The following is a 23961-nucleotide window of genomic DNA, read 5'->3' as shown; positions in this document are numbered from 1 at the left end:
CAGAAGGATAAGCGGTTTAGATGATTGATGGATGGATATAAGTTTGAATTTCTCACTAGGCCTCATTTCGATGTCACCTAAAAGGTTTACCTCTGTCCTCATTTTAGCAGTACAGCATCTTTGCTAACTTTAACTACTTATTTATTTAACTGATAAATCAATTAAAACAACCGATTCAACATTAAAAAGACGTCTGAACTGGCCCTGACCTTGACCTGACATCAAACCGACCCTAAGCCAATCAAAGAGAGGTTTGAAAATGCCGTTCCATTCATATACGATACATATTTCCAAGTGTTTCTCATTCACACTGGACAAAACATGTAAGTCACAGCCACTCGTTTGTTTGTTAGTAAGCCTGTATTGACGTCATGCTTGTCAGATTAACGTGTGCTTATTGCCTGAATATATTGCATTTGCATGTTTGCATCCAGTGTTTAATTATACATTCAATGAGATGAGGACCAAAATTCTTCGCTACCCTAAAGCTGATGCTGCTGATTAAAGAGGTGTACAGTTTCTCATAATAAAAAACAGTATATTTCCTCGTCTTATAGTAAGCATTTCTAAAAACGTTGGCTGTTAACATGCTAGAATGCATCGCTTAATAGTTTGAAGCAGCATTTTCAGTGTTTCATTCAGGATTTTTGTTTATTTCTACGGGAATCTGGGTTCTAGGGATTGTCAAGTATTCATTCATCAGCTTATCTCATCTATTAGGTGTTTCATTTTTGCAGACTTTTTTGATTTGCATTATATTGTTTTGCATTTAGTCTTGTCCACCAGTAGGTGGCGACAGAAGCGTTTACAGGCACCTGTGTTTCATCTCAAGCAAAAATAAATAAGTAACTGTAATATATTCATTAAAAAAGTTGATGCTGAGCTGAACTCAAACTTGCTTCACCCTGCAAATTCAACTGCGTCTAAAAATAAAAACACATTCATTTTACTTGCTGAGTTCAGTAGGTTCATTATGAGCTTTGGAATAATAACCCCAGAGCACATCGACCCATAATCCTCCAACAAAGCAAACAAGCTCAGTGTAATTGCTTAGAGTATTTTTCCTCATTCACGTCCACTTTTTGGAGCCAGGAGCCAACACAGGACAATGTTTGAGTCCAGCTCAGTTAAAAGATCGAACTAAAAATGAAAACATCTTACAGCACATTTATCCCTGTCACAAGCATCGTGTGAATAGAATAAATATAGATTATTTTTCTGCATATCTAATAAAAACAGTCCAGTTTTGGGATTGACCTATACCTTTTTTAAATGTAGGGAGATGAAAGTGTGCAGTAATTGGAAGCATATGTTAATATATGCATAAAATCAATAAGGCCCGCCCATCTCTTTCACATCTCTGCTTATAAATAGAGTGAACAGAAAATAATGTAAAAGCTACAAATGTATTATTTCAGTCAAATCTACGTTCAATTAGCACAAACAAATTAAAAGTAAACACAGGAGCAGGAGAGATCAGTCGCTGAGGCATGTAAACCATAATGCAAGAATTACTCACCACCCTGCTGGAAAATCAATGAAAAAGTGTTTCTATTGGTTCCTTATGGTTTTGGGTCGTTCTACAGAAACGTCCACTTTTTATCTGTCCATCATTCATCTGATCATCATTGGTGTTACACATCAGAAATGTAACACCAGAGACATTTTTAATGAAAACTGCATTTTTTTTCACAAAAATGGCTGCAACAGAGCATCAAACCACATGTCGTCAATCATGGAATCTCCACTAAAATATGTAATTTAATCCATTTGTGTTCTATTTTTTCACAATTACCTCAGAATAAAGTCGGTCACACCAGTGACGTCAACTAAAAGCTTCATATGAAATCATGAGCTAAATGAGAAAATCTCTGATAACTGAAAGACACAGTGGACTCACCATGTGCTTTTCTTCATAGATCCTCAGAAAATAGGTAAAAGGAGGTCGAGTGATGTCATCAGTGGGATTTTATTTCAAAATAAGAGTTTTTGTTACGCAGTAACACCAGTGACACCAAGACTCCTGGGGACAACAACTTGCATTATATATTTTAGAAAATGCATTTGTTTTCTTTATGTCATTTAAATTTACATATTTCATAGTCATGTATGGATTGGCAGAAAAATATGTTTTTACCTCAAAATATGGAACTCACCCCTTACACATGACTGTGAGGATGAGCTCTTCTGTGGTGCTTGGAGTTCTAGATAATTGATTTAACACAACAAATATTGCTAAATTGAGGCTCAAGAAGGTGTAATTGTTGAAATAATGTATTGTTTTGTTTTAAAATATAAATAAATAGTAACCCTAACATGTTTTTCTAAGTGTAATATATCTGTAAAGACGAGGGACACAAAAATGGACGTTTCTGTAAAATGACCCATTTGCGATTTGTTTTGGCTCTTTTATTGGGTTGATATTACAATGTAATCCTAATAGTTTCACAGGTGACCAGTGGCTGATTCTAAATGCGTTTGATGGCTTCCTAATGGGATTTAAAGGTGTTCTACAGGAAACTAGTGGTCTCTGTTGGAAACCATTGAGATAATTCCAATTAGAAAGCAAATCCTAATGGTTTCTAATGGTCCAAATTCAACCCTGGAGCATTGCTTTGAGACTCAGATTTGTAGTAAAGGTTTTGTCAGCAAAGTATTTTCAGAAAAATTATGTTTAAGCAGTTTTGAATTCACTACAGCTAATGGTTTCGTGTCCTGAGCAAATAAAATACACACAAAACTTCACTTTGAGTTCAACGTTGGTGAAATTTAACATGCGAATCCACATAGTTGTCCAATAGTACAGCTCTTTTGGCTGCACTGACCTCTAAATGGGTGGGAACACTGAAAATTCAACATGGAGGAGGCGCTAATTTCAGCTGTGTCTCAGAGCCCCCCATACATTCCTATCAGACTGCGTTTAAATGTTTCTGTTCACTAAAGTACTTTTTCCCCTCACTGAGATGCCGTTGAGTAACATGACTGAACATGATTTGGCCTAATTAAAAAGTCAGTCGTCCTCAGAGGACAGTTTGTGTTTTCTGTAATGAAAAAGAAGAAATGTTTGCTTTAAATGCTGCAACGTAAGATTCTGCTTGAGGGTAGGCAAAGTCAGCTAATGTTGCTAACTAGCTAACTAACAACTAGCCTTATCAATGACACTGACGATGTTTATTATTGACCAGAAGTCTTAGCTAGCTAGCTAACTGATGACACTCCAGTCAGATTAGCCTAAGCTATGAGGTGAAGTGTGAAATCTTAGCTAGTGTTAGCTAAACATTAGCTATTGAGGTAGCTAAGGGTTTGAAGAGCAGCCAGCTGAAATCTACTGTTTTATTTGCTTTTATTATTTATATTTTTCCAGATAAAGCACATGTTTTCATATTTAGTGTTTCTAGAGATGAGTTTTAGTACTTTTTTTTATTTTGCCTGATTCCATGATGTACATTTTTTGGTAATTATTCTTGGTACTCGAATACCTCTGAAAGTAGATCTTCTTTTGAGTGAGAGTACTATTTGATCTATTTCTACTTTATTTTACACCACAGAGCCTTTTATGAGTGAAATAAGGTCAGAGAAACGGAAATGCTAACCTGTACCAATACTTGAGGCCAAGACCGCTACAATAAACAGCCCACAAGCTCCCACAGCTAATCTCCATTTAGCTCTACTGCACCTCTCAGCACACTGCAGATAATGAACACTTGATTATTTGGCTCAAATGTACTGGAGCTGAAGTAGAACTGGCTAGAAAGTTCTGGCTTGAATACTGGAAACTGAACAGTTCGAACTGATCCTGGATCAGGGTAACTAATCAACCAGTAAATCAGTCATTCACCTCTGTGGCTAACACTGTTTCATCAGTGCCTTAAGGAAAAGAGTGGTGAGTCATGTAAAAGAATACGAAGTAAATATGGAGAATGACTAAGTAGATTTTGTAAACAGAGATGTGAACTGACAGGACGGGCCCAGCATGGTGGCTGATGAGTGTGTGCATATTATATCAGTCTCATGCTTTCTTTGGTGTGGGCTTGGGTGTGGTTTTGGAGCCTGACAGACCATTTTCCGTGTTGTCGATCCCTGAGGAGGAGACAAGGCACTCCTTACTGCAGAACAGAGAGAGAAAGAGAGATTTAATTAGTGCTGTGATTTGGCCCCTGTGTATATCAGCGATATGCAGAACAGCTTCAACGTGCCTAAGCATAGTCTCTGAAACTGTACTAGAGGGGTGGAACACTATTCATCCTCAATTGATGATGGTGGTGGAGAGCATTGCCTAACACGTCAGTCCAAATTCTGGTTTTAAAATCTGATCGATTGGGTTGAGATCATGAGATCAATGATTTACATCATTGTCATACTCATTAAATTATTCAGTGACCCCTTTGTGCCCTGTGGAGGGTCCTGGAGGAGTCCACTTCCCTCAGTATGTTTTATCATAGGGTGATCAGTCAGAATAACTTCAGTATTGCTTGGCAGTGACGCTTCCCTTTGGTGCCTTTCTTAAGGCCCCCTAGTGGCCATTCCACCGTTAGAATGGAAAATGACATAGATTTTTGAATTAACATAATCCACTAAATATTAATCCATATTTATCAAACGATTCTGTAAGATTACCACAATAAAAACAGCATTGAAACAGAATAAAACACTTTTTTAAAATGTTGACTTACCTGCACACCAGTGAAGATGGAAGTCATACAGATTTCCATTGAAATATTTTCCATCAATTTTATCAAAGAAAAAAAAAACGTATAGTTTAACTGAGGGACTTCCAGAAAGAAAAAGGGTTGAAAGTTGAGGTCAAATGAAGCCTGGCAGGATGTTAACTGTTTAACCTTTTTGTCTGGAACTCTGCACTCATTATGTTTCTCCATCCATTTATTCAGGATTTTTCTTTGTCATTTTGTCATCTGCCTCGATCAGGCATAACATTATGACCACCTCCTTGTTTCTGCGCTCATTGTCCATTTTATCAGCTCCACTTACTGTATAGGTGCACTTTGTAGTTCTACAGTTACAGACTGTAGTCCATCTGTTTCTCTGCATACTTTGTTTGTTGTTGCGCTGGTACGAGTGGATCAGACACAGCAGTGCTGCTGGAGTTTTTAAACACCTCAGTGTCACTGCTGGACTGAGAATAGTCCACCAACCAAAAATATCCAGCCGACAGCGTCCTGTGGGCAGCGTCCTGTGACCACTGATGAAGGACTAGAGGATGACCAACACAAACTGTGCAGCAGCAGATGAGCTATCGCTCTGACTTTACATCTACAAGGTGGACTGACAAGGTAGGAGTGTCTAATAGAGTGGACAGTGAGTGGACACAGTGTTTAAAAACTCCAGCAACACTGCTGTGTCTGATCCACTCGTACCAGCGCAACACACACTAACACACCACCACCACATCAGTGTTACTGCATTGCTGAGAATGATCCACCACCCAAATAGTACCTGCTCTGTGAGGGTCCATGGGGGTCCTGACCACTGAAGAACAGGGTAAAAGGGGGCTAACAAAGTATGCAGAGAAACAGATGGACTACAGTCTGTAACTGTAGAACTACAAAGTGCTCCTATATAGTAAGTGGAGCTGATAAAATGGACAATGAGCTTAGAAACAAGGAGGTGGTCATAATGTTATAAACGTGATCGGTGTATATTGTTATCAACATATTTGAAATGTTAAATACATCATGTAAAATCGCTTTTGTGTTTAAATTATATGTCATTATTGCACATAAATGAACAAACCAACTCACTTTTTCTCTTCAATCTTAGCGAGGACGAAGAGTGTGAAGTTCTTGAGCAGCATGAAGATCACCAGCAGGGCTATACAGCCTCCCACACAGGAGACGATGATGATGGTCAGAGTGTTATCCACGACCCTCACTGAGAAGGAGAGAATACTGACGATGAAAACACTGACAATGTACTGAGAACGTCTATAAGCACAGCCTGACCACTGAGTGTCCTCACAGCACACATAGCACTGTTCATGCTCTACCTTCTAATAATGTGTTATATTAGTAGTGATGGCTGAATACACTGTCCTTAATGTATCCATTAACATATTCAGATTATAGTTAGAGCTTAACTTTTTTATTTTAGCTCTCATCTCTTGCTTTAGTCCATTGTTGCTCCCATAATCCGACTGCAATCTCACAATCTAAACAAACAATTCAGCATATGTCAATAACAAAATCTTGCAAATTTGACTAAAATGTGGGTAAATATGTGATGTCCAGTTAAGTTTAGTTCAGGTAGGTGTTTCTGATAAAGTGGCCAGTGAGTGGAAATACAAGGTAAGTGTTTCTAATAAAGTGGCCAGTGAGTGGAAGGTATAAGGTAGGTGTTTCTAATAAAGTGGCCAGTGAGTGGAAGTACTAGGTGTTTCTAATAAAGTGGCCAGTGAGTGGAAGTACAAGGTAGGTGTTTCTAATAAAGTGGCCAGTGAGTGGAAGTACAAGGTAGGTGTTTCTAATAAAGAGGCCAGTGAGTGGAAGTACAAGTTAAGTGTTTCTAATAAAGTGGCCAGTGTGTGGAAATATAAGGTGTTTCTAATAAAGTGGCCAGTGAGTGTAAGTACAAAGTAGGGGTTTCTAATTAAGAGGCCAGTGAAGTGGAAGGACCAGGTAAATGTGTCAAATGAAGTGGACAGTGAGTGTATGTTTAATTACAGAAATAGCTGATGTAGTGTACGGCAAAATCTCTTTTTTTAATATACAGTTCTTTCTCACTCACATTCGTCCACCACGTATAGGGTGAAGATGGCGCTGTGGTTCTTATCCTTCTCTTTAGGGTTCTTGCCGAAGCACGTGTACTCCCCTGCATCCTCAAACGTCACGTTCCAGAGCACCATGGACAGGTTATTACTTTTGCTGGATCCCACAAATTCCACCCTTTCCCGGTAAATATTGACAGTTGATGGTTCCACATGGTCAGTTGGGATCACTGCGTCGATCACCTGATCAGACAACAAAACAGTCAGTGGTAGACGCTGTCATCTGATTGGATGGAAAAGCTATCAAGTACACTATTGGTCAAAAGACTGGAATCAAGCTGTATAGCATAAAGAATTAAGTTATAGTAAAAATTAATGTTCAGAATGCTGCAAAGATTACAATGTATTACCCTTGAAGAAGTTCTCCTAAACGCTGGAAATGTTGAATAAAACATCTCAGATACCTTCAGTGTACACTTTATTGGTCACAAAGGCCAATCTTCAGAAGCAATGTTATTGATTTACAGGATTCTGAACTATCAGCAGCAGCAAAAAGCTCGAGAAAGCATGTTAAATAGAGAAAAATTTGCACGAGACTGACCTTCAGCATGGTGCCATTGTCGTTAAACTCCCATTTGAAGTAAAGGTCTTTGATGCCGATGCAGCTGGCGTAGGTGCAGGGCAGCAGGACATCACTTCCATTCACTGCTTCCAGAAAGGGGATCTTACCTGTGGACATCTCTAGTGCTTGAACGCCACACATACCTAAGAGGGAGAGTGAGAAACTGTTATAAACCTCCTCCAGCGAATCGTTATTGTACTGTATTTATTTTTGGGACTCAACTTGGACTCGTGTTTCTGAGACTCGAGACTCGACTCAGACTCTCAACTCAGAGACTTGGGGCTCAACTCAGACTCACACCCCAGAGATTTGGGACTCGATTTGGACTCACACACCAGAGACTCAAAACTTGACTGGCACCCCAGAGACTTGAAACTCGACTAAGACTCGCTTCTCAGAGACTTCAGACTCAACTCGGACTCACACACCAGACACTTGAAACTCGACTAAGACTCGCATCCCAGAGCCTTGAGACTCCACTCGGACTCACACACCAGACACTTGAGACTTGACTAAGACTCGCATCCCAGAACCTTGAGACTCCTCTCGGACCCACACACCAGACACTTGAGACTTGACAAAGACTCGCATCCCAGAGATTTGAGACTTGACTCAGACCCACACACCAGGGATTTGAGACTTGACTTGGAGTCGCACCCCAAAGACTAAAGATCATTTTCAGACTCACGAACCAGTGTCTCGAGACCTGACTCAGACTTTGTACCTCAGAGATTCGAAACTAGACTCAAGCACACACCTCAGAGACTTGAGTTGGACTCGCAACCCAGAGACTCAAGATTTGACTTGCACTTACACATCAGTTATTTCAAGACTCAACTTGGACTGTAGACTTGATTCAGACTCACATCCCAGAGACTTGAGACTTGATATAGACTCCCCAGCGACTTGACTCACACCCCAGAGACTCGAGACTCAACTCAGTCTGGCTCCCCAGAGATTTGAAACTTAACTTGCAGTCCAGAGACTCTAGACTCTACTAGCACTTGCACCCTGAAGACTTGATTTGGACTCACACCCCGGAGGCACAACTCAGACTCACACCCTGGAGACTTGAGACTTGACTAGCACCTGCACCTTGGAGACCTGAGACTTACACAAAGCAACTTGTGAACATCTCTGTGTTAAAGCCAGGGCTGTTTCTTGCAATAAGCAGTTGCTTCAAACCCCCTGCCACCAGGGGGCCCCAAAAGCATGGCAAATATACACTGATCAGGCATCATGTCCACCTCCTTGTTTCTACTCTCACTGTCCATTTTATCAGCTCCACTTACTATATAGGTGCACTTTGTAGTTCTACAGTTACAGACTGTAGTCCATCTGTTTCTCTGTGTACTTTGTTAGCCCCCTTTTACCCTGTTCTTCAGTGGTCAGGACCCCCATGGACCCTTACAGAGCAGGTACTATTTGGGTGGTGGATCATTCTCAGCACTGCAGTAACACTGACGTTATGGTGGTGTGTTAGTGTGTGTTGTGCTGGTACGAGTGGATCAGACACCTCAGTGTCACTGCTGGACTGAGAATAGTGCACCAACCAAAAATATCCAGCCGACAGCGTCCTGTGGGCAGCGTCCTGTGACCACTGATGAAGGACTAGAGGATGACCAACACAAACTGTGCAGCAGCAGATGAGCTATCGTCTCTGACTTTACATCTACAAGGTGGACTGACAAGGTAGGAGTGTCTAATAGAGTGGACAGTGAGAGGACACAGTGTTTAAAAACTCCAGTGGCACTGCTGTGTCTGATCCACTCAGACCAGCGCAACACATATTAACACACCACCACCACATCAGTTTCACTGCAGTGCTGAGAATGATCCACCACCCAAATAGTACCTGCTCTGTGAGGGTCCACGGGGGTCCTGACCACTGAAGAACAGGGTAAAAGGGAGCTAACAAAGTACACAGAGAAACAGATGGACTACAGTCTGTAACTGTAGAACTACAAAGTGCTCCTATATAGTAAGTGGAGCTGATAAAATGGACAATGAGCGTAGAAACAAGGAGGTGGTCATAATGTTATGCCTGATCGGTGTATAGTGGCTGAAAAATGAGATGGGGTACTCCAGCATGTATGAGGCTGTTTTTTTTAAATAGACAGGTACTGTCACAGGAGCACATACTTGCGCAAACACATACCGACTGATAGTAGCTAGCAATACCAAATGCTATCAGTGTTTTATCTACCATCAATCCCACTTAATGCAGCTTAGTGTTACCTCAGTATATCCTTTACTTATTTATATTCCTTTTCTCTCGCTCTTTGTTTCTCTCCCTTTCATTCAGTCTCTCTTTCTCCCCCTCCCTCACTTTCTTGCAGCAATGATGCTGCAAAAACTCATTCACAAAAAGAGCTGCTGCATCTCTCTCTCTCTCTCTCTCTCTCTCTCTCTCTCTCTCTCTCTCTCTCTGCAGTCAGGGCATGAGTCTGGGAGGACATTGATTACTTCCAGCTCTATCCGCAAGGCTGTAAGTCCATTAGAGTTATGGAGTGAAGCTCTAAAAGTGCAGCATAATGGTAAAGCCACACAAAAGCATTTTCGAAGCTATTAAAACTCTGTGATTGAGAGTGATAATGAATGACAAACCAGAATGAAGCAGTTCAGCGGTTCAGAACCACTAAACTGCCGCAGGCTTTGATCACAAGATGGACGCTAGTGGGGTCAACCCAGTACACCAGGCCTGCAGGTTCACTACTGAACATCCGATAGGTCAGGAAGAGCGAAGGAGTCATTTCTTTGATGAAAATGTACTGAAGAGGCTGTAACAGAATACAGCAGGTCAGGAAGATGGATATTTTAATACGTAATTGAAGCATTTTTGCCTGCATAAGCATAGTTGATGTAAATTTCTTGATGGATTTAGAATGAAAGATGGACACAAAAGTGCTGGAGTGCCTCACTCCTTAAGGAAGCTGTGTTTTTACCATACTGTCTTGTTTTCCCTTATTATGAAGGCTCATCAGACAAAACGAACACCAATCCCAAATCTTACTCAAGAACAGCCAGCGGCAGTTTCCGACAGTTCTCTAAATAAATGCTCTCAAAATTGTTCCTGTTGTCAACAGAAGGCAGCAACTGATAGCCTGAAAGTAAGACGAGTAAGATGAAATTTCCAACATAGTCATTTCCATCCACCAAATGAGCTTCCAAGTGGCACAAACATCTAAGCGTTGGCCGCAACATCAGGAGATCATATTTCAGTGCCGCAGCCATCCATGACAGCATCATTCATATCTGCCTCAAAGTCAAGTGTCAAGTATGTCAAGTACGGGAGGCGTAAGGGAAAGAGAGCAGGACAGCACAGCCTGCTGGGTTGAATGTCATGGATGCATCAAGTGCATTAGCTCCACTGTGGAACAGGAGGTGGGACCCAGCAAGAGGCCTCACACCACCTCTCGCGGCTCTCGTTGGCATCCAGGGATCGGGCACCTGGCACACACGCCTTGCGTCAAAATCAGAAAACAACATAACTGATTGTCTTTTATTGAATCTATGAAATCATTTTGACCGGTGGTGCAGTACAGTCTGCAATAGTTGTTACACTGTGACTAGCTGTAGTGGTCAGTTTTCACTTCAAATTTAACCCTGTAGTCCTTTGATTATGACCTGGACGGCTTGTTGTAACTATTAGTTCTGAATATTAACCTCTCTAAATCCCTGGCTTATTACATACTAAGGTTTCAGTAACCACAGGGACTTCAATGCGACCTGGCTGAGCTATTCTTAAATTATAGAAGTGTGTAATAAAACTTTGGGCCTGCTGACGGGCCCTGTCCATTTAAGGGGTTAAAGGGGGACTGCAATGATTTCCCAGAAATTCTGCATGATGAAATAGCTAAGATGAAACCAGAGGTGACTCCTAGAGTGAAATTCTAAAGAAACTTACTCAGAATTGTTTACAGTGGTGGTGATAGGAACCAGACGTCTGAAGAATATATTGCCTCTAGAAGTTCACTCAAACAAAAATAATTACATGAAAGTTTTGAGAGGGTTCATTTAAAATACTGGGACACTCACCACTATTAAAGAGGCACTGCTTTTGCAAGTCATGGTGCTTTATTTACCAGCTGCTTGTTGGCCACAGCCACGCGGTACATAAGAGGGTCTTTTTTCTCTCTAACGGCTCGTTATCTAACCCAGCTCATCTGTCTCTCTCTCTCTGTCTCAACAAACACCCACACACACCCCTGGGGTGGTACTTAGTCCTCCCTCTCCAATCAGAGGTCAAAATGAAAAAGTGCAACAAATACTGGAGAACACTAACGTGCCAGAACATTTCTTGAACATGCTACAATGCATTTGCGGAGAAGAGATACATGCAGAGTGTTGTGAGGTAAAATCGTCCCATAGGAAAACTTTTTTTTACCACTATTTTACCATCAACAATGTTCCATTTAAAAACTCAGAATACGTGTGTAAGTTCACTGGTGGTTTTGTACAGTCAATAAAATGAATTGAATTCAGAACCATTAGCCAACTGTGTTTGCTCACAGAGGAATTAACCCTCCACATCCATGCAGTGAAACACCCACATACGTGCACACTAGTGAACGCACACACTAGGGGCTGTGAGCACACTTGCCCAGAGCAGTGGGCAGCCCTATCCATGGCGCCCAGGGAGCAGTTGAGGGTTAGGTGTCTTGCTCAAGAGCACTTTAGTCACATACTGTCAGCCAAGGGGATTGAACTGGCAACCTTCCAGTCACAAGGCTGACTCCCTAACCTTCAGCCCACAACTGCCCCCAGCTATATTTGTGTTGCAGTCATGGTGACTCCTGGTTCCTATCACCACCACTGTAAAGAAGTCTGAGTCTGTAAGTTTCTCTACAATGAACCATTTCATTTTTCATGTTTACATCTCAACCACTAAACTATGCAGAAATCTTGGTTGCAGCTCACTAAGATCTGTGATGAACTTTGCCGCAGGACTCTCTTAGAGACCTTTTCACTGCTGCTTTTACATTATTTTCTGCCCAACTTTAATATCATTATGGACATTCTTTTGCTGTATAAAGAAGCTGAAACAGGGTCTGTTGCCCCAAACACCTGGTGATTACGTGCACCTGGCAGGACTGACATCAGGTGTCTAGCCGCTCCTGTCTGGCTGCGCTTGGCAGCGAGCGTGAGAGTAGGAGAAGCGGAGCTGGTGTGAAAGTGCTGCGTTTACACAGCTGCTGGACTCATCAGGACACACTGGCAGTGATGATGACCGTCCCGATGACCTGGACCCCACTATCCGCTTCCTTCTCACCGCTGAAATTTTAGACTCAGAGTTCCGTGTGAACATGGTGTACCCAGCATAAATCAGACCCAAGCTCAGATTACCCAACACTTCCGCACAGGAGAGACTGCAAAAGGCCCACCGAGCCAACGGCGCTCAGATCCAGCATATACAGTCTCTGAACAGCCCTGGTCAATGACATGTTCTGTTGATTTTCTAAGCCAAAGTAAGGGAACAAACACTTAGAGAACACACTTAGGTTTGAGAAGTTTTAGTGCAAGATTTCTATTTATTTGCCTTTATATGAATCTAATGTATTAGAAAAAAACACAGACACAGGCCAAGTGTTATATTTCGTTCCCCCATTGTGTTTAATTCAGCAGATAAACAGTAAATGTGCATTAAAATGCGCAGAAATGTGTTCTCTGTAAGGGATGTGTTCACTTAATTTCTCTTAGAAATCCAACATAATGTGGACTTTAGTTTGGTTTCGCTTACTTTGATACCTGATCTAATCTAATATGCACTGACATTCATATTCACCTAAAACCCACAGATATACACATCGCAACAAATGCACATGAATAAACTCTCCAGCAGCTCATCTCTTTTATTTAATTATAAGTCACCTGTCTGAACCCCAATACCCAATGAAACATGAGCTCACTGCACAGCTGAACCTGCCCTGCTGGAATGCAGCTCATCATCCAGCACTGAGGCTGAGCGTGTGTGTGTGTGTGTGTGTGTGTGTGTGTGTGTATGTGTATATGTGTGTGTGTGTGTGTGTGTGTGTCTGTGTGTGTGTGTGTGTGTGTGTATGTGTGTGTCTGTGTGTGTGTGTGTGTGTGTGTGTGTGTCTGTATGTATGTGTGTGTGTGTGTGTGTGTGTATGTGTGTGTCTGTGTGTGTGTGTGTGTGTGTGTCTGTATGTGTGTGTGCAAAAAAGCCAGAGCTGCACTGCAATTTAAATGCCTGTTTTAGGGGGCTGCAGATAATGCCCCACTTACTGCATCTCAGCAGTGCTCACTGTACTTCTCCCAGCATAAACTCTAACACTGGGCGTAGTAGCCATGGTACCAAAGTAGTAACATTTAATAATAATAATTAATTATAGTTATTATAGTTCATTATATAATAATAATAATAATGATATTAATGTTTAAAGTATATATCAACTATTTAATAATGACAAGCCAACTTAAGTTGATCAACTTAAATATAAAACTGACACTGACAATTTATTCAGTTATTATGAATTGTTTTTATGCAGCTGAGTAAATGCTTAATATTTTATATCATATATGAGATATGAGTATCAAACGCCAACATTTATTAACGTATACGTAACAATTATAGCATTAATAACAGTCACTGATAAACTGCTAATGATAAGTTGCCTTTTATAAGGCCTGATATAAATTATTATCATTATTATTAGTAGTAGTAGTATTAGTAGTATTATATCATGTCATCTTTTATTATTTTTAAAGGGTTTGGTGTAGTTTTTAATGTAAACATTGTTATATTTTACACTCATTTGAGCTCGATGTTTTTGTCATAACACAAAACAAACAACACATTTACATACAGCTCATTAATTCAACCTTTAGCTCTGCCTGTTCACTGTGAACTTATAAGGAGCGTTTTAGCCTGGACTGCCTATTAGACGATGCAACAATATAGAGCAATGAGAACAGAGCTCATTTACATATCAGTCCTAAAGGCGCCATAACAAAAACAGCCTGTTTAGACTGATAAAGACAAAAAAGGGTCATGTGAGAATGAATTATGACTGTTTTTGTCTGTAAAGCTACATGTTGTAAGCAGACTTCAGGAAAAATGTAGGAAATTTGTCCTTTAAATATAAAATATATGTTCTAAGTATAATAAATACTTTAAACACAGCTGGAAACATCCCTGTCTGTTGCTTCCACTGATTCCTTTAGTGGGCTGATTCAAAAAGGAGCAACTGACCCCAATAAAGTGAGAAAAAGCGAGTGAACGCCTATAAAAATAGACTTACCCAAGGTGAGGATCAGCAGAAGGCAGGTGGAGCTTCTTTCCAAGAGAAAGCTTCTTCCTCTTTGCGTCTCCATCTCTCCGTCTCTGTGCTGAGGCTCCAGGCTACAAAGATCTGCTCCGTCTGCAGCTCCTGATCTTTCTTTGCCCCGGTATTCCCTCCGTCAGCTGCAGTCCACTCTCACTTCCCCTTTGGCACTTTGGCTGAGGTCAGTTTTCCAAGACTTCCATGTACTTACTTCAGAGTTTGTCTATCAGACGTTCTGTTTTCCTTGGAAGAACTCCAGGCCAGTGCGTGTGGGCTTGGTTTAGTACCAGATTGATAATTTCTCTTTCAGCTGACTCAGCTGGCTCTGTTTGGCTAAGAACACTGTCTGGCCCAAAATTCTGTCTGGTCCAGAGTTCTGCCCAGCTCAGACTTCCATTTGGCTCAATTCTGTCTGGCTAAATGCAAGCAGTAAAAATTAAGAGATAAAATAATGCAGAGAAAGTTAGTTTACACTAAAAAAGTGAGATGTCACATGACCAATGATGACAGAATAATGAGAAATAAAGGAATACTTAACCTAATCTCAGCCTAATCTCCCAGTCTAATCTCCATCTAGCTGTATCTGTAGCTTACATTAACCACAAACACAATGTTTTTCTTGTACTTCAGCAGCTGCCCATTGGATTCTGTTGTAAGTTTGTATCGTGTCAACTGTTTTCCAGATCTTCTCCAAGTGCAGGGAAACTGTCCTCAGTAATCAACACTATACTACAGATGCAATGAATAGAGATTAGGTTGAAACAATATTGGAGGATTCCTTTAACCTGAGCTCACAGGGCCAATTTCCCAGCCCTGGATTATTATTAAATAATTAGTATAATTTATTGTATATCCTTATATGTATGACAGTGAAGAAACGTGTGCAGACCTATAAGCCTTAAAGCCCAGTTCTAGAATCAATAGTGATTCACTTTGGAAAAAACAAGTCCAGTCTTAGTTTATTAGTCTATTTTGTGGTGCCCCCTAGTGGCCATTCCACCAGAATGGAAATTAACTCAGAATTTTTTCCCCCAATTTTCTCGCCAATTTAGTTGTGTCCAATTCCACCCACTAGTTAAGACTTCCCCAGTTACGTGATGCTACCAGCGCTAAGAGGGTGAAGGCTAGCACGGGCTTCCTTCAAGACTTGTTAAGAAAGCCATCGCATCTTTTTGAACTGTCGATAACGAAATTTTAAAAGAATAAAATCAGATCAAATATTTTCCACATAACTCTGCAGTCGCATTAACTAGGACACTGTTGTCTTTCTGAATGTGAATTTTGTGACTCTGTGTTAAGCTGCTAGCAAGCAATGAGGGGTGAAAGGTGGAGGGGCTGTGAAAACAATCCACACCACCAGATAAAATGAACAGCAACTGCAGCTTCCTTGATATAGCAAGAAATCGAAATATAATAAAAAATATAGGCCTATAAATTAAACACAATAAAACTGCTTCTATATATGTTGACTTGCTTGCTCATCTAGAAGAAAATCATTCACATCTCAAACAAGTAAAAGCAACAAGCTGAAACAAGCTAAAGCTAAAACTGTGACTGTGATAAATAAAAAGATATTGCTAATTTGTTATGACTTTATGGCCTCATAAAAACTGTATTTGTATGACAGGGGTGCAATCCTGGCTGCTATAGCAACATATGTACGCAGATGGGCTTTAACCTGATCACACTGTTGTTGTGGACATATTTTGAACTGCATTAATGAACATTAATGAAGAATTGTGAAATCTAAGCATTACTGTGTATGAGTGTGATGTTGATGTGTCTTCGAGTACTTGTTCCAAAATGAGTATTCAAAGCCTGTATGCTATATTGTACCAGCACTACACATTTCCATCTAAATATATTCCATCAAAAACACAAATGCACAGAAAAAATGCCTGGTTCAACTGAAGGACCTCTAATAGAGGCTGAAACAGCATTTTATGGCTACTGTTAAAAAGGTTCAATCTTAAGATTAATAGCTAAACCAAAAGCCTCCAGTTTAAAGGGTTAACTAACTTTAGAAGATGAAGATGAGTGCATGAAACACTTTGTGGAGGTAAGTTACAGTGTGTATGTGTGTGGGAGCAGAGAGACTGCCGAGTGTGTCCTACCTCCTCTGCTGCGCAGGTAACTCTGCGTGTGTCCTATAGAGAGAATTCCAGAGGGCAGTACCATCCAGTGTGTCCGCAGGATACAAATACACAGATTCACAGTCTCTCTACGCTGTTCTGGTCCTGATGCTGCTCCAGTACCTTCACTCACGCACGGAACATGCTGTTCATCCCGGGACAGCAGAACAGTTCTCTTTTACTGCAGCCTTAAGACCAGAGTCTCTCTCTCTCTCTCTCTCTCTCTCTCTCTCTCTCTCTCTCTCTCTGCTGAAAAGAATCTGGCTCTCGCTCAACTTTTCTTGGGCTGCTGACTTTGTCCCCCCTCTCTTTCCCACACCCTCCCTCCATCCCTCCCACTCTCTCTCACCCCCTCTCTCCCACCCTCCCCCTCTTCTTCCTTCGTCCTCGCTCTCTTCCTGTGCGATTTAGAGTTGTGCTAAGTCTTCTTCAGGCTAGTTTTTGTAACCTAAATCACCACACATAGAATCTGATCTGGGAGCAGTCCACTGCACTTCATAGAGAGCTTCAATAAAAATACAGACCATTTTTTCAACTGGTAGAGAAAATTATAGGGGTCCAAGCACTGCTTTCTTAATTATTTTATTTAATTTATTTTTTTGTCCAAAAAAAAAATTTGATCAGTCTCGCCACACACAAAGGTTTTAATTTTCTATTAATATTACCCCATTTCACAATGTGCTGCACTACAGTCCCCAGCATGCACTGCAACATAACGTGCGCCAACTCTCCTACCCCAACAACAATCTATAGGCAGCAGTTACACCTCAATTCTACACAATTCTGGGCAATTCCACACCGGTCATATCACCAAAATGCACTGCAGGTGCAGTTAAACCAATATAAACACCTGACGTGAGCTCAGCAGCTCAGAAATTGAGCCCAAGTCTTAATGAACTGAGTATCTGGGGACATTTTTTGTGGACATCTGGGGACATGTGTCCATGTAATTTTTCAAGATCTGCTACAAGTATCTGCATTTTACTGTTGAAGTGTTTGCATAATTTGAATAAACCGTGGCCAGTTGGAGTTATAGCACAACATTAATTAAAAATGAAATAAAAAAAAAATTCCCAGGCCTACAGATTTGATGAGATTTGATGAGATGGCCCTTTTACTGGTTGAGTTTAACACCCCTGGTCTAAGTCTAGGCCAGCTCTGCTATTCTAGTCAAACTCTGCTAACGCAGTGAGAAGCGTCCCAGCACTAACCTATTCAAATTCTGCTACTGTGACAAGAAGTGTCCCAGCTCATGGCCTAGTCAGACTATGCTATGACAGTTTAAAGTGTCTTAGGAGGCGGCCTAGTCAAACTCCACCAAAGCAGGAGAAGTGTCATGGCTGACAGCCTAGTCAAACACTGCTAATACAGTGAGAAGTATTCCGGCTCGTGATTTAGTCAAACTCCACTACCACGGTTAGGCGTTTTCTGGCTTGTGATCTAGTCAAACTCCACTACCACTGCGAGAAGTATTCCAGCTAGTGGCCTAGTCAAACTCCACTACCACTGCGAGAAGTATTCCAGCTAGTGGCCTAGTCAAATTCCACTACCACTGTGAGAAGTATTCCGGCACGTGGCCTAGTCAAACTCCACTACCACTGTGAGAAGTATTCCAGCTCATGGCCCAGTCAAACTCCACTACCACTGTGAGAAGTATTCAGGCACGTGGCCTAGTCAAACCTCACTACCACTGTGAGAAGTGTTCCAGCTCGTGGCCTAGTCAAACTCTACTACCACTGTGAGAAGTATTCCAGCTTGTGGCCTAGTCAAACTCTACTACCACTGTGAGAAGTATTCCAGCTCGTGGCCTAGTCAAGGTGAGAAGTGTCCTGGCTCGTGGCCCAGTCAAACTCCACTACTACTGTGAGTAGTATTCCGGCTCGTGGCCCAGTCAAACTCCACTACTGAGGTGAGAAGTGTCCTGGCTCGTGGCCCAGTCAAACTCCACTACCACAGTGAGAAGTGTCCCAGCTCGAGGTCTAGTCAAACTACAAGTAAAAATATGAACATGTAGTTGTTACTGGTACATAAGTAACAGAGGGCAAAGCTGATCCTTTGGTTGAAAAAGAAAAAACACCCCACAAAGACAGGAATTCACACCAGTGTGTGTGCATGTGCTGTAATGGGACAGCGACTATGAACGTGTTTACTCAGATTGACAGATTTTAATTTCTCATGACTGCGTTTCTCTCGTCCACTCCTGTCCCTCACCCCCTCCTCCAGCAGTGTCAGGTTCCCCTATCCGGATGGTCATCTGAGTCTCAGGGAGTTCTCGGTGTGTGTATAGGTCATACACTGAAATCCTGTACATATGACTTCTGTGTGCCATTTCTCAGGTCTTTCCCACCACCTAGCATCACATGATACTTTCATAAGTGTGTGTGTGTTACATACCTTTTCAGGACTAAACTGGTCCTGACTTACTTACTTAGGTTAAAATTAGAGTTAGGTGTACAATTTCCTCACATATAGATACATATAGAGTATCTACAGAGTATATATAGAGTAATCCCAAACCCATTCAGTGGTGTTGAGGTCTGGACTCTGGGGTGGTCAGTCCATTGTTCAGCTTCTTTGTTTGATGTGTCCGTCTCCTTTTCTCAGTGAGGTTCTTCTTGAACAGCTACACATCCTTTCAGACCCACAGCGCTGAGTCGTCTTCTCACAGTGGAAGGATGGACAGAAACACCTGTGGATGTAAACAGGCTTTTCCATTAAATGATTAATTTTAATATATTCATACTGGATGATGTAAACATTTAACAACACTTAAACATTTCAGAAAGATAAAATTTTATGAAAATGGAAATATTATTAGCACCATTGTGAAATGTCATTTATACATTTTAAACAAAGCACGTTATTTTAAAATAATAAAAATAATTGAAAACAGTAAAAAACTTAGATTTCATGATGTATATATACATAAAAACAAATAGTAAAATAAATAATACAATTATTTAAAACATTTTTTAATATTACTTAATTTTTCAGTAAAAATCGATCTATCTATCTATCTATCTATCTATCTATATATTAAAAACAGAGTAAAATAGTTTTTTAATTTTTTTTTATAAAAAAACACTTTATAAGAAATAAACAGCAGAATATTGCTTGATTTTTTTTAACAACTTCTGCAGCAAACCATTTAAAAAATAGCATTTTCTGCCAATGTTAACACAGTATCTTCATATTTGATTAACTCAAAAAATAGAAAAAAACTGAAAATTGTGTCATGTGCAAAAGTTTTGGCACCCTTCTAATTCAGTACTTAGTACCACCCACTTTGGCAGATTTGACGTTTGGATCGTTTATAATCTTCACTGTATGTACAGTGTGAGCTGTACGGTGGCTCTCACACACCCAGGCTAAAGTTCAGAGTAACTGCTTTGATTCCCAGCATGCTCCTCTCTCTTCTCTCTCTCCAGTGCAGCTCAAAAAGCCTCTTTTTGCTTTCCTTGCAGTTCAGTTGCAGATTTATTATTAATAGCCACGGCTACTTCCTGTTGGTGGCGCTATTTATGGAAAAGCTCTGTTGGTGGAGTTTAAGACTAATCACATTTGCAGGGTGTCCAGAGCGCTGAGTCATGGTGATGAGTTCACATATTTTTTATTTCCCTTATTGCTGAAAGCCACACTAAAGAACAGTTCCATTAGTGCCCTTCTGTGTCTGACCGCTCTTAGTCTTATCACTGTTTTACACAACATCTACTGTGCTTGACTGGACACACGAGCCTGTTCAAAGACATATTATGTGGCAGTTTATTTTATAGCCATGCATGCTGTTTGAGAAACACTGGTCAGATAACTTTGGTCATGGATTTAAGTTTGGAAATCCACACCTGATTTAGCCTAACAGATAATAATCAAAGCCTTCATGGGATAAAGTCTTGTTTGTTAAAACAGGGAAAGTACTGTTTTTTATTTTACCTAATTCTATGTTTTCCTGTAATTAGTTAACCCCTTAAAAGTCCAAGGCCTGCTGGCAGAAAGCTGAAAGGTTTATTACACTTCTATAACCTAAGAATAGCTCAGCCAGTTTGCTACAAGTCCCTGTAGTTACTGAATAATAAACCTTAGTATGTAATAAGCCTGTGATTTTAATGTGTTAAATAACAGAAAATGTGCTGTAAACCTAATTATAATGGAAGCCAATGGCCAGTTGCTTCAGGATCTGGCCATTAGCTTATCTATAGTCCACATGGTCCACCAATTGCATGCTACAGATACAGCAGATAGACATTTCACGATAGCCATAAAATGCAATTTCCACCTGTTTCAGTTATCAGTGTTAGCGCAGATTTTTTTTCAATAATGCTGACGAAATATATTCTGATGAAAATGTATATGAATTACTAAACCAGAGGTGAACTGGATTTTCATCTTTATAGGTGAGCAAGCAAATCAAAAACCATTTATAAAAGTGTTTTTATTGTCTTGAAAAGCTAGTTTTTGTTGTATCAGTTGTACAGATGTGGTTGATATGAAGAAAACTGCAATTGTACTGTTCGTTTTACCTCGACACGGCCGTCTTTGTGGAGAGGTAGGACTTGTTTTCACAGCTGGGAGTTCGCATCCCTCTCTTTTCAGCCCTCATTGCTCACTAGCAGCTCAACACAACATTTCACACCCAGAGAGTCAACAGTGTTCTAGTTCATCTGACAACAGGGCTATGGGGAAAAATAGATTAGAAGATTATATAAATGAAAAATATCACACTTTCCAATTCGCTCGGCAGAATGGTCGGTAGGGGACCCGCAGAAAAGGGTTAACCATTCATAAGAGCCCTTTAAGCCACTCAAAGTCATGTGTTACAGTAACAGAACAGTATCTGGTATACACAACTCCATTACATATCATCACTATCGGACAAAAACTGCATTTAACAGAAAAGGAAAAAAGTAGGGCTGCAGACCGATATCTAGATATTTAAGTGGATGTAGTCCAAATATCTGCATTTTCTAAATGTTTATATATTTGTATCAGCAGATACAAATCTGTCCAGTATTGGCAACCAATCTTACCAGTCATACAACCCACCCAGCTCCTACATCTTTGAAAGGGGAGAGAACTCTTAACCTGAAACCGAAAGGCACGTTAACATTTCAAAAACATATTTGAAATTACTGATAAATCCAGACAGAAGTCACATACATAGTTTACAGCACTTGGCTCAAATATTGTTTTTTAAATTTGGGTTGTTCTCCAGGGCTTTTCCCCACTTGCGGCTCTACCAGCAAGCTGATTGGCTCTTTTTTACTGAAGGGTGGGACTTTTCCCACAAACAGGAGGCATGTTAAACGCTATGAATGTTCACATTCATTTTTGAGCCAGCACACTGTCTCCTCCTCCTTTATAATGTCTCCGGTTACAATTAGAGCTGGAACGCTATGCAATTCTGAAAAATCAGTAAATTGAACTGAAGAAGGCCTATCAATCACTGCCAATCTGTTTAATACTTAAAAACAAAAATGCTTACAGTTCTGTTCAGTTTGACCAGGACAGTTCCTATTTGTGCCAGAGGGGGCGCCAAAACCTTACAACAACTAAACATTCAACTATGACAAAAATGGAGATACAAGGTTTTGTTCTGACTGTATGAGTATGTAACCCGTGTTCTACACTGTGTCCCAATTTGAGGATGTGGAATCTAGTCATCCTGTCCTGCTGTCCTGCTGGGACACTATGAGGAAGGGAGGGTGTGTGTGGCAGTGGGGGGGGGTTGGGGGAACTGCAGTGGTGCAGTTAAAGGCAGAGTTTTGGGGCTTCTGAGTTCATCTGCAGCAAACTCTCTCTCTCTCTCTCTCTCTCGCTATCTGCTACACTGAGAAGACCTGCTCTTTTTTCCACTTTGCTGGATCAGTTCCAATCAATGCTGCATTTCTTTCCCCAACACACTCACACACACACACACACACACACACACACACACACACACACACTCCCACACACACACACACGCGCACAGCGGTGGTGTCCTCTGCTGGTGCAGCAAAGTGTCTGGCAGGGGACGAGCCTCCCTCAGCACTACCGGATATACTGCAGTGTGAGTGCGCGCACACACACACACACACACACACACACACACACATTACTTTGAGCACCTGTCAATTCATATAAATACTCCCTCTCTCACTGAACTCACTCATCCATCACTGTACAACACACCATCACAGTTATGCTACACACAACATACATTAAACTGTCTCTGCTATATTAAATACATGCAGCATGAACTGTTCAAAGGTCTGGAATCACTGTTTCATCTAGAAATAGAAAGTTTATTCTCAACCTCTGGCTTGACGAAGTTCATGAATAACGTGAACAGGTAAAGCAGCTGCAGAACACTGTTGATTGTTTTGGATAACTTGAGTTTAAATAGCAATTGCAGGTGGTGGCTATGGTGTTGCTGCAAGGTTGCAGTAGTATTCCAGCTTGTTGTTAGGGTGATTGTTAGATGGCTGCTAGGCTGTTGCTAGGCTGTTGTATCCCAGGTGGTTAAGGTGTTACTAGGATGTTGCTTTGCTATCCCAGGTGGCTGCTAAGGTGTTGCTAGACCATTTCTATGATATCCTAGGTGGTTGCTAAGGTAATGTTAGGCCAATGCTATGGCATCCCAGGTGGTTGCTAAGGCTGGCGACATCCCGTATAAATAAAAATAATACCCACACCGTAATGTGCACACCGTATTAACGTGTGGGAACAAGATCCTAATATGACGCCATGATTTAGTAAGGCATGGGAACGAGATAATTGAGTCACGGCCACAACTTAATAAGGCGTGGAAACGCCTTATTAAGCTGTGGCCAAGGCTTAATTATCTCATTCCCATGCCTTACTAAGTCGTGGCCACGCGTTATTTTTATTTATAGGGGATGTCACCAGCAGGGCTCCGTAGAAATGTGTGGCTAGGCTGTTGCTAATGTATCGCTGGTGGTTGCGAAGGTGTTGTTAGGGCAATGCTATGGTATCTCAGGTAGTTGGTAATGAGTTGTTAGGCCGTTGCTAAGGTATCCCAGGTGGTTGCGAAGGTGTTGCTAGGGCAATGCTATGGTATCTCAGGTGGTTGCAAAGGTGTTGCTAGGCCAATGCTACGGTATCCCAGGTAGTTGGTAATGTGTTGTTAGGCCGTTGCTAAGGTATCCCAGGTGGTTGCGAAGGTGTTGTTAGGGCAATGCTATGGTATCCCAGGTGGTT

At 41.0% G+C, this 23961-nt stretch overlaps 1 protein-coding gene across 1 annotated transcript; it reads right to left on the bottom strand.

Moving 5' to 3' along the window:
- Positions 1-3869: 3869 nt before the first annotated feature.
- Positions 3870-16994, bottom strand: scn4bb (sodium channel, voltage-gated, type IV, beta b). Its single transcript, XM_036580107.1, has 6 exons — positions 16747-16994; positions 14609-15048; positions 7323-7486; positions 6742-6964; positions 5760-5889; positions 3870-4106 (listed from the first exon to the last, which is right to left on the bottom strand). The coding sequence occupies exons 2-6, from the start codon at positions 14679-14681 to the stop codon at positions 4010-4012; spliced, it is 687 nt and encodes a 228-aa protein (XP_036436000.1). The 5' UTR covers positions 14682-15048; positions 16747-16994; the 3' UTR covers positions 3870-4009.
- Positions 16995-23961: the final 6967 nt, after the last annotated feature.

The sequence above is a fragment of the Colossoma macropomum genome, unplaced genomic scaffold (genome assembly GCF_904425465.1).
Source record: "Colossoma macropomum unplaced genomic scaffold, Colossoma_macropomum, whole genome shotgun sequence".
Lineage (NCBI taxonomy): Eukaryota > Metazoa > Chordata > Actinopteri > Characiformes > Serrasalmidae > Colossoma > Colossoma macropomum.
This window is presented reverse-complemented; position numbering and strand designations above follow the sequence as displayed.